Source organism: Lepidochelys kempii, chromosome 1 (genome assembly GCF_965140265.1).
Source record: "Lepidochelys kempii isolate rLepKem1 chromosome 1, rLepKem1.hap2, whole genome shotgun sequence".
In the NCBI taxonomy this organism is placed as follows: Eukaryota; Metazoa; Chordata; order Testudines; family Cheloniidae; genus Lepidochelys; species Lepidochelys kempii.
Genome location: NC_133256.1, coordinates 333,977,982 through 333,990,532, shown reverse-complemented (window position 1 = coordinate 333,990,532; position 12,551 = coordinate 333,977,982). Strand labels below are relative to the sequence as shown.

General features: G+C 48.0%; 1 protein-coding gene across 15 annotated transcripts in view; it reads left to right on the top strand.

The window, feature by feature from the left end:
* Nucleotides 1-2,270: 2,270 nt before the first annotated feature.
* SEMA3D (semaphorin 3D) overlaps nt 2,271-12,551 on the top strand; it is a 196,006-nt gene continuing 185,725 nt past the window's right edge. For 3 of the 15 annotated variants that reach the window (XM_073328661.1, XM_073328655.1, XM_073328653.1), the window contains exons 1-2: nt 2,675-2,857; nt 5,474-5,561. Coding sequence is in view for 4 of the 15 variants with exons in the window: in XM_073328648.1 (XP_073184749.1) it covers nt 2,286-2,760 (475 nt within the window). In the remaining 11 variants the exon portion in view is untranslated. The other 12 variants (XM_073328657.1, XM_073328656.1, XM_073328652.1 and 9 more) reach the window with 7 other exon arrangements.

The window sequence follows — 12,551 nt, the reverse complement described above, 5'->3', positions numbered from 1 at the left end:
GAAAAGGTTCAGAAAAGGGCAACAAAAATGATTAGGGGTATGGAACAGTTTCCATATGAGGAGAGATTAATAAGACTGGGACTTTTCAGCTTGGAAAAGAGACACCAAACAGAGCATATGATTGAGATCTATAAAATCATGACTGGTGCGGAGAAAGTAAATAAGGAAGTGTTATTTACTCCTTCTCATAACACAAGAACTTGGGGTCACCAAATGAAATTAATAGGCAACAGGTTTAAAACAAACAAAAGGAAGTATTTCTTCACACAACACATAGTCAACCTGTGGAATTCTTTGCCAGAGGATGTTGTGAAGGCCAAGACTATAACTGGGTTCAGAAAAGAACTAGATAAATTCATGGAGGGTAGGTCCATCAATGTGTATTAGCCAGGATGGGCAGGGATGGTGTCCATAGGCTCTGTTTACCAGAAGCTGAGAATGGGCAACAGGGGATGGAACACTTGATGATTACCTGTTCTGTTCATTACCTCTGGGGCACCTGACATTGGCCACTGCCCAAAGACAGGATACTGGGCTAGATGAACCTTTGGTCTGACCCAGTATGGCCGTTCTTATGTTTTTGTGTGGGAGGGGTGGGGCTGTCTACTACTGTTTAGCTGAAATCAGCTACCCTATCTGAGCAACTCTAGTTATAAGCAACTGCCCATCCCCTTTAACTGAATCAGACAGCATGGACATCTTGCCTTCTTATTTTGTTTCCATTCACTAGCTGCAGGGTCCACCACCAAATGAGTGCAGGACCTAGGCCCACATCACTGGGAATGGCTCTTGTGTCTGGTGTGTAATGCTCCTTAGTGAACCTGTGGCTGCCTGATTCACAGTCTTGCTGGAAGGGCATAATAAAAGGGGGCCCGCAGGGATCAGTTCTGGGTCCGGTTCTGTTCAATATCTTCATCAATGATTTAGATAATGGCATACAGAGTACACTTATAAAGTTTGCAGACGATACCAAGCTGGGAGGGGTTGCAAGTCCTTTGGAGAATAGGATTAAAATTCAAAATGATCTGGATAAACTGGAGAAATGGTCTGAAGTAAATAGGATGAAATTCAATAAGGACAAATGCAAAGTACTCCACTTAGGAAAGAACAATCAGTTGCACACATACAAAATGGGAAACGACTGCCTAGGAAGGAGTACTATGGAAAGGGATCTGGGGGTCATAGTGGATCACAAGCTAAATATGGATCAACAGTGTAATGCTGTTGTAAAAAAAAGCAAACATCATTCTGGGATGTATAACCAGGAGTGTTGTAAGCAAGACCCGAGAAGTAATTCTTCCACTCTACTCTGCGCTGATTAGGCCTCAACTGGAGTACTGTACAGAGATTGAAAAATTGGGTTTGTTTAGTTTGGAGAAGAGAAGACTGAGAGAGGACACAATAGTGGTTTTGAAGTGCATAAAAGGTTGTTACAAGGAGGAGGGAGAAAAATTGTTCTTCTTAACCTCTGAGGATAGGACAGAAAGCAATGGGCTTAAATTGCAGCAAGGGTGGTTTAGGTGGGACATTAGGAAAAACTTCCTAACTGTCAGAGTGGTTAAGTACTGGAATAAATTGCCTAGGGAGATGGTGGCATCTCCATCACTGGGGATTTTTAAGAGCAGGTTGGACAAACACCCATCAGGTATGGTCTAGATAATACTTAGTCCTGCCTTGAGTGCAGGGGAATGGACCAGAGGACCTCTCGAGGTCCCTTCCAGTTCTATGATTCCAAGATACGCTGTGGGTCAGGGTACATCTATGCTTCAGCAGCACAGCTATGGAGCTGCAGCTGTGCCGCTGTAAGGCTGCTCCCTGCATTGCCGGAAGGGGGTTTCCCACAGATGTAGAGAATCCCTCTTTCCCAGAGAGGGTAGGGAGCTTGAGGGAAGAATCCTTCTGTTGCTCTCACCCTTCGACACCAGGGGTCAGGTCCGCCTGACTACAGTGCTGAAGTTGTTCACCGCCCTGAGCAAGGCCGCTAGGTTCCACCGAAGTTTCAGTGGCCCCTGCCCCTGCCCGAGATGGTTCTGGCATTGTGTGCAATGTCTAGCTCTGTGTCCCAGGCTGGGACCTGGCCTATGGCCATGCGAGTGTAACCCAGGCACCTCTTGGGTGGGGTGTTCTGTCCCCTTTAGTGGCATCCAGACTGAGAGCTGAATGAGTCCGCCGCAGCCTTCGCTCAGGGCCAGCGTTCAGCCCACGCAGTAGAGGCGCAGGCATTTAGCTCCAGCGGTCCCGGGCGGGATCCTTGCCCGCCTACCCCTGGGGGCTGCGGGTACGACATGAGCGCAGCGCTGTCCGGTGCAGCAGGGAGCCTGCCTGTTGGGCCGCAGCTCTCGGGTCAGGCTGCGCGGCACCTGCCAAGGGCTGCCGCGCACAGGGCGCGTTCGCGATGCCCTTTCACTTGCCGCTGCTGGCCAGCGGGGCGGACCCCCGCCCCCGTCTCCCGGGGCCCGCCGCGGCGCCCCTGTGCGCTCGCGGGCCCGTGGGGGGAGGCGTGTGCGGGAACTCCCGCCAACGCGCCCGAGGGGGGGGGGTGTGAGAGACAGAGGGCGGCAGGGAGGGGATGGAAGGAGGAAACTCCCTCGCCCCGAACGGCCCGACAAGAGCCGCGGCAGCCGCTCGCCCCAGAGCCCCCAGCCGCAGCGGGACACCGGAGTCGCGTCACGCCCAAGCGGCGCAACCTCTGCCTGGCGGGGAGCGGCCGGCAGCGCCCTCTGCTCCCTGGCTGCGGAGAGGAGCCGCCGCTCGCTCCCGGTGCGTGCAACAGTGAAGGGCCAGCGGCTCTTATCGGAGCAACAGCGTCTCCCTCCCGGGACCGGCTTCCTTCCCCTGCGGCGGCGACACCCGGCAGGTACCGTGCGGCTCCGCCCGCCCCTTTGGCAGGGCAGGTCCCCAGGGCTGGCTCCAGAGGGGGCGAGTCTCCCGGGGGTCGGACGGGCTCAGACACGGTCCCACAGACGCGCTGGGCACGAGCGGCGGGGCCGGTCAGCGAGCGTCCAGACGGGAGCCGGTGCGACCCTTTCCCTAAGGTGTGCTGCGGCTTGGCCCGGCAGAGGGCTGGGTGGGACGGAAGAGGGGCTGCTTTGGAAGGGCTGGTTCAGGGAGCCGGCTGCCCGGGATGCTGCTGTCTGGGCTGCCCCCCCCCTCCCAGCCGGGGGTAGCGGGGGGCAGGCTGTGATTTTGGGGGGGAGGTGAGCAAGGGAAGTGAGTCTCCCCTGGCTGCTCACCGGGGCAGCTCGGAGACTAATCGAAGCAAAGCAGCGCGGCGGATTCACGTGTAAAATCCACCCCTAGGTTTCTCCCCTTCCAGCGGGGTTTGCGATGTTCATTCAATCGCTCATCAGCGGGCAGTTCCCAATGGGGGAAATGACCCGAGGTGCATCCAGAGTTGGGGGCTGGGGGGTTGTCTACGACAAGAAAAGTTAAATGGAGACACTCATTGACAGCCGTTTTTCAATAGACGGATTGATCTCCAGGCAGCTCTGCGTTTCAGGCAGGAGAGCGGGTGACTAACCCGCTGGCAAGCTACACGCAGCAACCATTGCGTGAGTTGATCTGAAGTTTATCCCTGGACACAAATCATTGCATGAGCGGATCTGGCACTGGGTTGCAGCAGGAGAGTAGGGTTGGGGTCAATTCCCCACTCTTTCTCAGGCAGCCTCCCTCGGGCTGTCTCGCCCGGCCAAACCTCTCACGCTTTGCGAGGCTCTCTGCAAATCTGTGGCGAATTCCCAGCAGAGGGTGGCTGGCGTGTGTTTAAGTAGGGAGCGTTTGCAGAGGTGCGCTGGTGGGCGCCTGCTCTCTGGCTCCCCGCAGATGCTCGCTCCATGCAGCGCCGGTGCAGGTGCCAGACACCTGGCCGCACCTCCTGGGGCGTCATCGAGCTAGCACAGCTGGGTCTGCAGCTGCCCCACCGCCTGCAGTGTGGGACACCCCTGGGGGCTCGGTGGATACCCACGCACTCTCCGGGCCCTGTTCAGGCCGTTGCTATCATCAGCTCAGGTGTTTTGGCTTTGCACTTAATTAATACACTGCACATAATTCATGCACAAATAGGGGAGTAATTAATATGAACCACCGAGGTGGGTAATATACATTTATAATGTTTAGAGTCGGAGATTGGGAGTCAGGCTCTGCCCCTGACTTGCGGTGTGACCTTGAGCAGGTCCCTCCAGCTCACTGTGCCTCAGTATACCCTTCTGTAGAATGAGGGTAGTTATATTTACCCGCCGTTTAACACTTTGAGATCACTCGGTGGAAAGTGTTATATCCCTGCACAGTATAATTTGTGAGCTGAACTTTGCTCAGCTCTTTTCATTTGATTGGATTTCTGGAGGGCGAGACACTGTAGGGGGGGTATCCTCCCAAAGCTGCAGAAAGAGAGAGTAATATGCCCAACTGTGAGTCCTCCAGGACAGTCGATAGGTTTGAACCACAGCACTGCACCAGGTTATCATTACATTGCCATCCCTTCCCCAGGAGTGGGAAACGCACTGCTTTGGATCAGAATTAAACAGACACAGAAAGTGTTCCAGAGTTTAGGTATTCAGACTATGGGGAAGGAGGCCATACAGGTCGACAGATCAGTTCCTCCATGTACCTGTATGGAATTCCTTAGTGCTTTTTGAACCAGTTATTGTTGAAATGTTTCCTTAGACAATGAAGGAGAAGGAATGACACAGGTGGGTGGCCATATGCAATCCTACTGTATGTGCATACAATTCAATTGAACTCTGGAGTTGCAATTGCTGAGAGCAATGCTGCATGTTTCTTTCTCAAGCTCAGCTACTAACTACAGTGCGGAGCTTGATCTAGCTGTTTATTTTCTTCAGATGTATCCAGCTGTGGTGTAGTATGTCAGTGCCAGTTTGTCCTGTGGTTTTCACTGGAATGATATTGCTAACGTCCTCAAATTTGCAACAAGCTGTATATTGCTTTGTTCAGGCAAATGGATAGATGGTGCCCAGGTGTAGCTGCCAAAGCTCATTGTTTCATTATAAATATTGAAAATGGCTTTTGTTGTTTCTAGAGCAGAAACATTCCACAGTGTGTGATGTGATTGGTCTTCGTTGGGTAATGAAGAATTACAAAGCAGCCACTTAGATTTCCATGAAACAGATCAAGACAAAATAAATCAAACAAAAAAATTGTCCAAGAACAATAGGGATGATTTAGGAGCAGTCAGACCAAACAGCTCATTCTTGTCTGCTCAGAAAGCAGCTCCCAAGCTGCTCATCTGCATAGTTCTGTCTTTACACAGATGCAGATTATAACATTAGTTGCAATAATATACTCAATCACCTTTTACTATTCTTTTGCATTTCTAGTAAGTAGGATGGAATACCTGGATTCCATTTTAATCTTTAGTGAATGGATTAACACACTGCAAAGTAGTTATCCAATATTCCTCTAACTTGAATGATTACATGTATGAAATATAATTCATTTTATCTTTGTCTTTTAATAGTTTACTCAGCTGAAGATGAGAGAATGATGATGTACCTTTTTGTTTACAGTGGGTTTTCAAAGGGAGATATGCCCCTAAAGATACCATGGTGAGGATTAGTGGTTTGATCTGCATCCATTAAAGTCAATTGGAATTTTGCAATTGACTTGAGTGGGGTAAGGCTCAAGGAGAGATTTGTGTGTGTGTGTGTGTGTGTTTCAAAAACCGTGTTAGAAAATTAAATATAAATAATTTATTTTATAAAGTGTCCCCACCCAAAATCATTGGGATGCTATGCATTAAATATGCAATAATTATAATAACAGGTTTCAGAGTAACAGCCGTGTTAGTCTGTATTCGCAAAAAGAAAAGGAGTAAGCTGTAGCTCACGAAAGCTTATGCTCAAATAAATTGGTTAGTCTCTAAGGTGCCACAAGTACTCCTTTTCTTTTTGCAATTATAATAACAATTAATTAAAAACACAAAACTACTATATGACTGCCAAAGCATTATAAAGCAAACAAAGAATAAACTAATTACAAAAAAATCCTCAACTCCAAGTTATAAAATAGATTCCAAACAAACCACGTGCACCATCCATAGTATAACACAAGTGGGAATAAGTAACAAAATCACAAGAACTCAGGTAAATTAGAGCATCTGTAGTTTAACCGCTCAAAATGCCATAATCATTTAATGAGATGCTATATGTACAGACTTTCTCACTCTAATACTCAAAGCTATTTAGGCACCTAATTTCCATTGATTACAATGTAAGTTAGAAGCCTAAATACATCTGAGGATCTGGACCTTTGTGTTTAGTGTTCAGCATTATGGAATGAATCTACTTTCTTTTTGCATCCAAAACCCTGCTGAAGTCAGGGGGAGTTTGGGTGTGAAAGGAATATAGCCCTGAGCTCTCAAAACTCTTATCTTTGCAAAGTCTTTTTGCTCCAGTGAATTTGTCTTTTAGGCCTGGAAGTCTCCTTTTTCTCTTTCACCCAAGTGCTGTCCAACTGACAGCCAATTAGCTGGAAGCACCAGAGAGGGAGGGAGGTCAAAGGAATAACTTCCCACTGAGGACTAGATATGTAAAGGTGTAAGGGTACCTAAAAGCAAGTAAAGATACAGATAAGATTCCTATTGGAATTTTCACAAGTACTTTGGTACCCAACTCCCATTGGTTTCAGTAAAAGTTAGGCTTTATTTCAGTGGTAGTTAGGCTATATTTGCATCTTAGGTGCCTACAATACCTTTACAAATCTGGTCATAAGTGCATCGCCTGCTCTCTTCTATCTAAAAAGCTGCCATATTCTTACAAAGAAAAAAAAAAGTTTACAAAAGAAATTCAGATTTCAGAGTGGTAGCCGTGTTAGTCTGTATCAGCAAAAACAACAAATAGTCCTTGTGGCACCTTAGAGACTAACAAATTTATTTGGGCATAAGCTTTTGTGGACTAGAACCCACTTCATAAGATGCATGGAGTGGAAAATACAGTAGCAGGTATAAATTCACAGCACATGAAAGGATGGGAGTTGCCTTACCAAGTGGGAGGTCGGCCTAATGAGACAATTCAATTAATAGTAGGATACCAAGGGAGGAAAAATCACTTTTGTAGCGGTAATGAGTGGCCCATTTCAAACAGTTGACAAGAAGGTGTGAGTAACAATAGGGGAAAATTAGTATGGGGGAAATTAGGTTTAGGTTTTGTAATGACCCAACCACTCCCACTTTTTTTTCAGGCCTAATTTGATGGTGTCCAGTGTGCAAATTAATTCCAGTTCTGCAGTTTCACGTTGGAGTCTGTTTTTTAAGTTTTTTTTTGTTGAAGAATTGCCACTTTTAGGTCTGTTATTGAGTGACCAGAGAGATTGAAGTGTTCTCCTACTGGTTTTTGAATGTTATAATTCCTGATGTCAGATTTGTGTCCATTTATTCTTTTGCATAGAGACTGTCTGGTTTGGCCAATGTACACCTCTACCCTGATATAACGCGACCCGATATGACACCGGTTTGCATACAACGTGGTAAAGCAGCACTCCGGCAGATCAGCGCGTCAGTTCCCAGCTGCAGCGCTCTGCTTCCTGCCGCCGGTGAGTGAGGGGAGGTTGGGGAAAGGATGCCCCCGTACTCACCTGAGGCGGGAAGCAGAGTGCCGTGGCCGGGAGCTGGCAGAGTGGAGTGGGCTGGGGCTGGGCTGCTCCGCTTCCACTGCCAGTGAGTGCAGGACCTTTCCCCAAACCACCCCCCCAAAGCAAGATGTTTGGGGCTGAGGCCGGGGAAAAGAAAGCGGAGCGGGCTGTGGTCGCGATTGGTTGGTTTCTCCAACCTCCCCGCACTCACCGGCAGCAGCAGAAGCGGAGCAGCCCGGCCCCAGCCCATTCCACTCCTCCAGCTCCCAGCCATGGCACTCCACTTCCCGCCGCAGGTGAGTACAGGGGGCATCCTTTCCCCAACCTCCCCGCACTCACCAGCGGCAGGAAGCGGGGCGCCGCGGCTGGAAGCTGGCAGAGTGGAGTGGGCTGGGGCTGGGCTGCTCCGCTTCCTGCCGCTGCCGGTGAGTGCCTGTCAGGGGGCGGGGTGTGTGGATAGTCATCGGAGCGGTGAGGGGACAAGGAGCAGGGTGGCCAAAGGAAGTTCAATGCAACGCGGTCTCACCTATAACGCGGTATAATTTTTTGGCTCCCGACGACCGCATTATATCGGGGTAGAGATGTACATGGCAGAAGGGCATTGCTGGACACCATCAAATTAGGCCTGAATAAAGACTGGGAGTGGCTGGGTGTTTACAAAACCTAAACCTAATTTCCCCCATACTAATTTCCCCCTACTGTTTCACCTTCTTGTCAACTGTTTGAAATGGGCCACTCATTACCATTACAAAAGTGATTTTTTCCTCCCTTGGTATCCTACTGTTAATTGAATTGTCTCGTTAGACTGACCTCCCACTTGGTAAGGCAACTCCCATCCTTTCATGTGCTATGTATTTATACCTGCTACTGTATTTTCCACTCCATGCATCTGATGAAGTGGCTTCTAGCCCACAAATGAAATTCACTTTAACTTTCTTTAAAATATTACACCCAATGCCTCAGACTTGATGGCTGTCTATTACTGAAAATAAAATCTATTTCCTTATCTTGTTCCTATGACCATAGTATTTGTGCACCTTATCAGTATTAATGAGTTTAACCTCACCACTCTACTGTGAGATAAGGAGTTATTATTTACTCCCATTTTACAGATGCGGAATTAGGGCTAAGAGAGATTAAAGCCAAAATGTTCGCATGACCAGTAATTTTGTGTGCTTACCTAGAGACAGCTTGTGTTTAAATTCTTTATCTTCCCTCATTCCAGGGCTGGCTGGGGATCAGGGTGGTCTTCAGTATATATTAGAGCAGCCTGAAAGCTCCTGTAATTTACACCCAGCTCCACATAGGCTGATTGATCAGCCAGGCATCAATTGGATTTCCAGTCTTTGTCCACATTTCCTTGGCCACAGTCTCTACACTGCGCTTGATGACTGAGTCACTACGCCAGCCTGTAGTTGGCTGACACTCAGCCTGGACTTAGCTGTAGCTTCTTTGAATTTCTTGCGTCTGGATCCCCTACAGGAGCACCCACTCCTGGACAATCTCATTGAGCCCAGTGAGAGTTCAGCTCACTCCCAGGGTCCTTTCTGAGTCCAGTTACAGTTCACTTGCCTCTAATCCCAGGCGGCTCTCCCCAGGTTCCACGATGCGAGGGAACTCCCGCTGCATTTGTGTGGCCAGTCTCATCCTTTTAAGCGCCACTTTTCCGGGTGAAACATGTTCTGCAGGTGGGCCTGAGTGCAGGAATGCTCAGTAGCCTTTCTATCAGTGGATCATCACATACCTGCCCCCCTTCCCGCCCTCAACACGAGCAGAGTTTCTTGCTCAAGCATTTCTCCAGTCCCAGTCTCCCTGGGGAAAAAATATCTGCATTTGTATGCTCTTTCCCTGTGTGGTGTTGTACCCAGAAGCCATAGGGCTGGAGCGCTAGATACCAGCTCATAATCCAGAGGGTTGAGTCCTTTGTGTATTGTAACCTCCACAAGGGCATGTCGTCTGTGATTTGGGAAAAGGGACTACCCAGCATATAATAGCTGAGGGAGTCCACAATCCACTAGATATCCAGAGCTTCCTTCTCACTAATTGAATTAAATCTCTCCCTGAGGAACAACTTTCTCCTTAAATAGACAATTGGGTGCTCTTGTCCCTTAGACATATGATGTATTGGATCATTCTGAGCATATTTTCATCTTGCTCATCCCAACCTCCTTGCAACACATCCAAGATTCCGTGGGTCTGGCATTCACAGAGCAGTTTGAATGGTGAGAACCCTGGGTTACCTCTCATGGCAAAGAGAAACAGCAGGAGGAATTGGTCCCAGTGCCTAGGCTAGGTCCAAATTATCTGCTTCAACATGTCCTTCCGTGTCTTGTTAAATCTTTCCATGAGGCTGTCTGTCTGCGGATGGTACACTGATGTTTTCAAGGCTTTGATTTTAAAGAGGGAGCATAGCTCACACATCACCTGAATGGTGAAGTTGGAGCCCTTCAGAATCTGGGAATGGATGACATGGGATGGATCGCTTGATGAATATCTGTTCATTCCCTCTGAAGCATCTGGAATTGTCCACTGTCAGAAGACAGGGTACTGGGCTAGATGGACCAATGGTCTGACCCATTATGGCAGTTCTTATGTATGTTCTTATGATCAGTGAAACCTACACAGGCAATGAGTCTCATCAGCTTGGGAGTGATTGCTGTTGCCTTAGCTGAACTGAAGGGGATGGCTTTCAGGTAGCAAGAGGTATAGTCCACTACTACATGTATATACTGGTTTCCCACAGAGCTCTTTTCTAAAGGCCCAGCCATGTCCTCCCTATTCTTTCAAATGGGGTTTCCACTAATGGCTTTGGGACCAAGGGAGCCTTTGGAACATTTTTAGCTGCCAAATACTGACACTCAGGACAGGAAGAGCAATATTCCCTAACCTTGTGCTGTACCCCCCATCCCCCAGAAAAAGTAGGGCAGTACCATTGCAAGTTCTTATCCTGCCCTAGATGCCCCACCCAGAGAATATGATGAGGTAGCTGCATTATGTCTTGGCAATGCTTACATGGTACCAGTAGCTAAGTTCTCGTTAACCCTGAGTGAAGGTTCCGTGCCACTCGATTTCACCACTCTTTCTCCAGAACACTCACTGGCTGGAGGAACCTGGGTCCGTCTCAAGGCTCTTTATCGGGCATAGACCTTCATGCCCTCATTCTCCACCAATTGTAGTTGGACGACCCTCAGCCTGGACTTACTTGTAGTCTCTTACCCCAGGTCACCTCCTGGAGTACCTACTCCTGGGCAACCTCACTGTTCCCGGTGAGAGTTCAGGTCACTCCTGGAGGGCATTTCTGAGTACAATTACAGCTCACTTGCCTCTACTCCCTGGAGGCGCTCGCTCCCTTGTTGCTGGATTCGAGGAGCCCTCCAGGGCTCCTTGTCCATATCAGTCTCACAGTGTCAGTTCTGCTGCAAACAAGGGAGGGGAAGTGAAAGGACTCGCAACTGCCTCAGACTGAGCTCCCCTTGCTAGCTGAGTTTGCTAGTCGTCCCTGGCACCCTTCCTGCTCCTAGAAAACTCCCCCTCCCGCTGTTTGTGTGGCCAGTCTCTCCCTTTTAAGATTCACTTCTCCAGATGGAGCATGTTCTGCAGGTGCACCTAGTTGGCACCAAGTGCAGGAATGGGGGATGAGGGCACGTCTCATCACACAGACCTACACCATTGGGTTTTTCCTACATGGGGCAATCAGGAAGTTTTGTGTTGTCAAAGCAGCCCATTCCAGCCAGAGCTAGATTTTGGCCCATTGTCTTTTTAATCCTGGTAAAGCAATTAAGGTACACAATAGCTGTGAAATCTAAATACCTAAATAAATATAGTAAATGTGTTACATATTTGCTTTCCTTGCTTGGTGGGATTTTTTCTGCTACCAGTAAGCAACAGAAAAGCTCAGAAGAAAGGTTCCCTCAAGGCATCTGAAACATGAAGAGCAGCGACTCCTTTTAATTCATGTGCAAACTAACCTTTTATTTGATGTGTGAGCTATTTTAATCTTTTTATAGTGCTGAACCTCAGTCATGCTGCTTAAAAAACCCCTAACAACTTTGTCTGGGTTTCATGTATTACAAACTTAGTAATGGCAATGAGTCAATGTTTAAATTAGCCCCGTATACATCCTTAATGCTTTTCTTTCTCCCCGCCATCCTACTGTATTTAATCTAAAAGCACCTACCCTCTATTTTTACTTTTCACATACCCAGCGGCATACGGCATAATCACTCACATGTTATCTGACTGCGACTGATAAAACCCCATAAAATTCTTTTCTCGCTTGGATAGAGGGATCCAGCATAAAATGGAATGGATCCATAATGAGTCAGCTCTTTGAAAGCGAGGCACCCCTCCAAAAGTCCCTTTGGTGTTGTGGCCAGGATAATGTGGATTTTTACAGAAAATGCCAAATAATTTATGGAGGCCACCTGACCTAATGGTCAGAAGAAATAAGGGAAAGCCAAGAGGAACCTGGGTTCCCATCTGGGTTGAATCACTAACTCGATTCAACTCTTTTGGTGATGGGTGTGGTATTAAAATCTAGACAGTTATATGTGACCTTAGCGAAGTCACTGCACCACCCAGTAACCCTGCCAACACAACTGGAAAATCCAATTAAAATATAGAACCCTGCTGATACTGTTACCTAGTAAAGTAAACATTCTACAGTTCTGACTGGACTTTCTTTGCCTTATGCTTATTGGCTGTTTGCTCCAACTCTCTTCCTCTCTCTCTCCCTCAGTCTCTTCACATCAGCTTTACTCTACATCTGCCCCCCCTTCTTCCTTGCCCTGCCCTCCTGAACCTCCTTCCCTTTAGTGTTCCCTTTCCCTTCACTTTTCTTTCCATTTAGCTTATCCCCTCCTAACTACACCAACTTCAAAAAGTGTCGCGGGAACTAACATGACATTTGCCACCATCACATTTGGTCACTCTGTGATGTGTTCTCCCTCTTCCCCCACCCTGGTTCT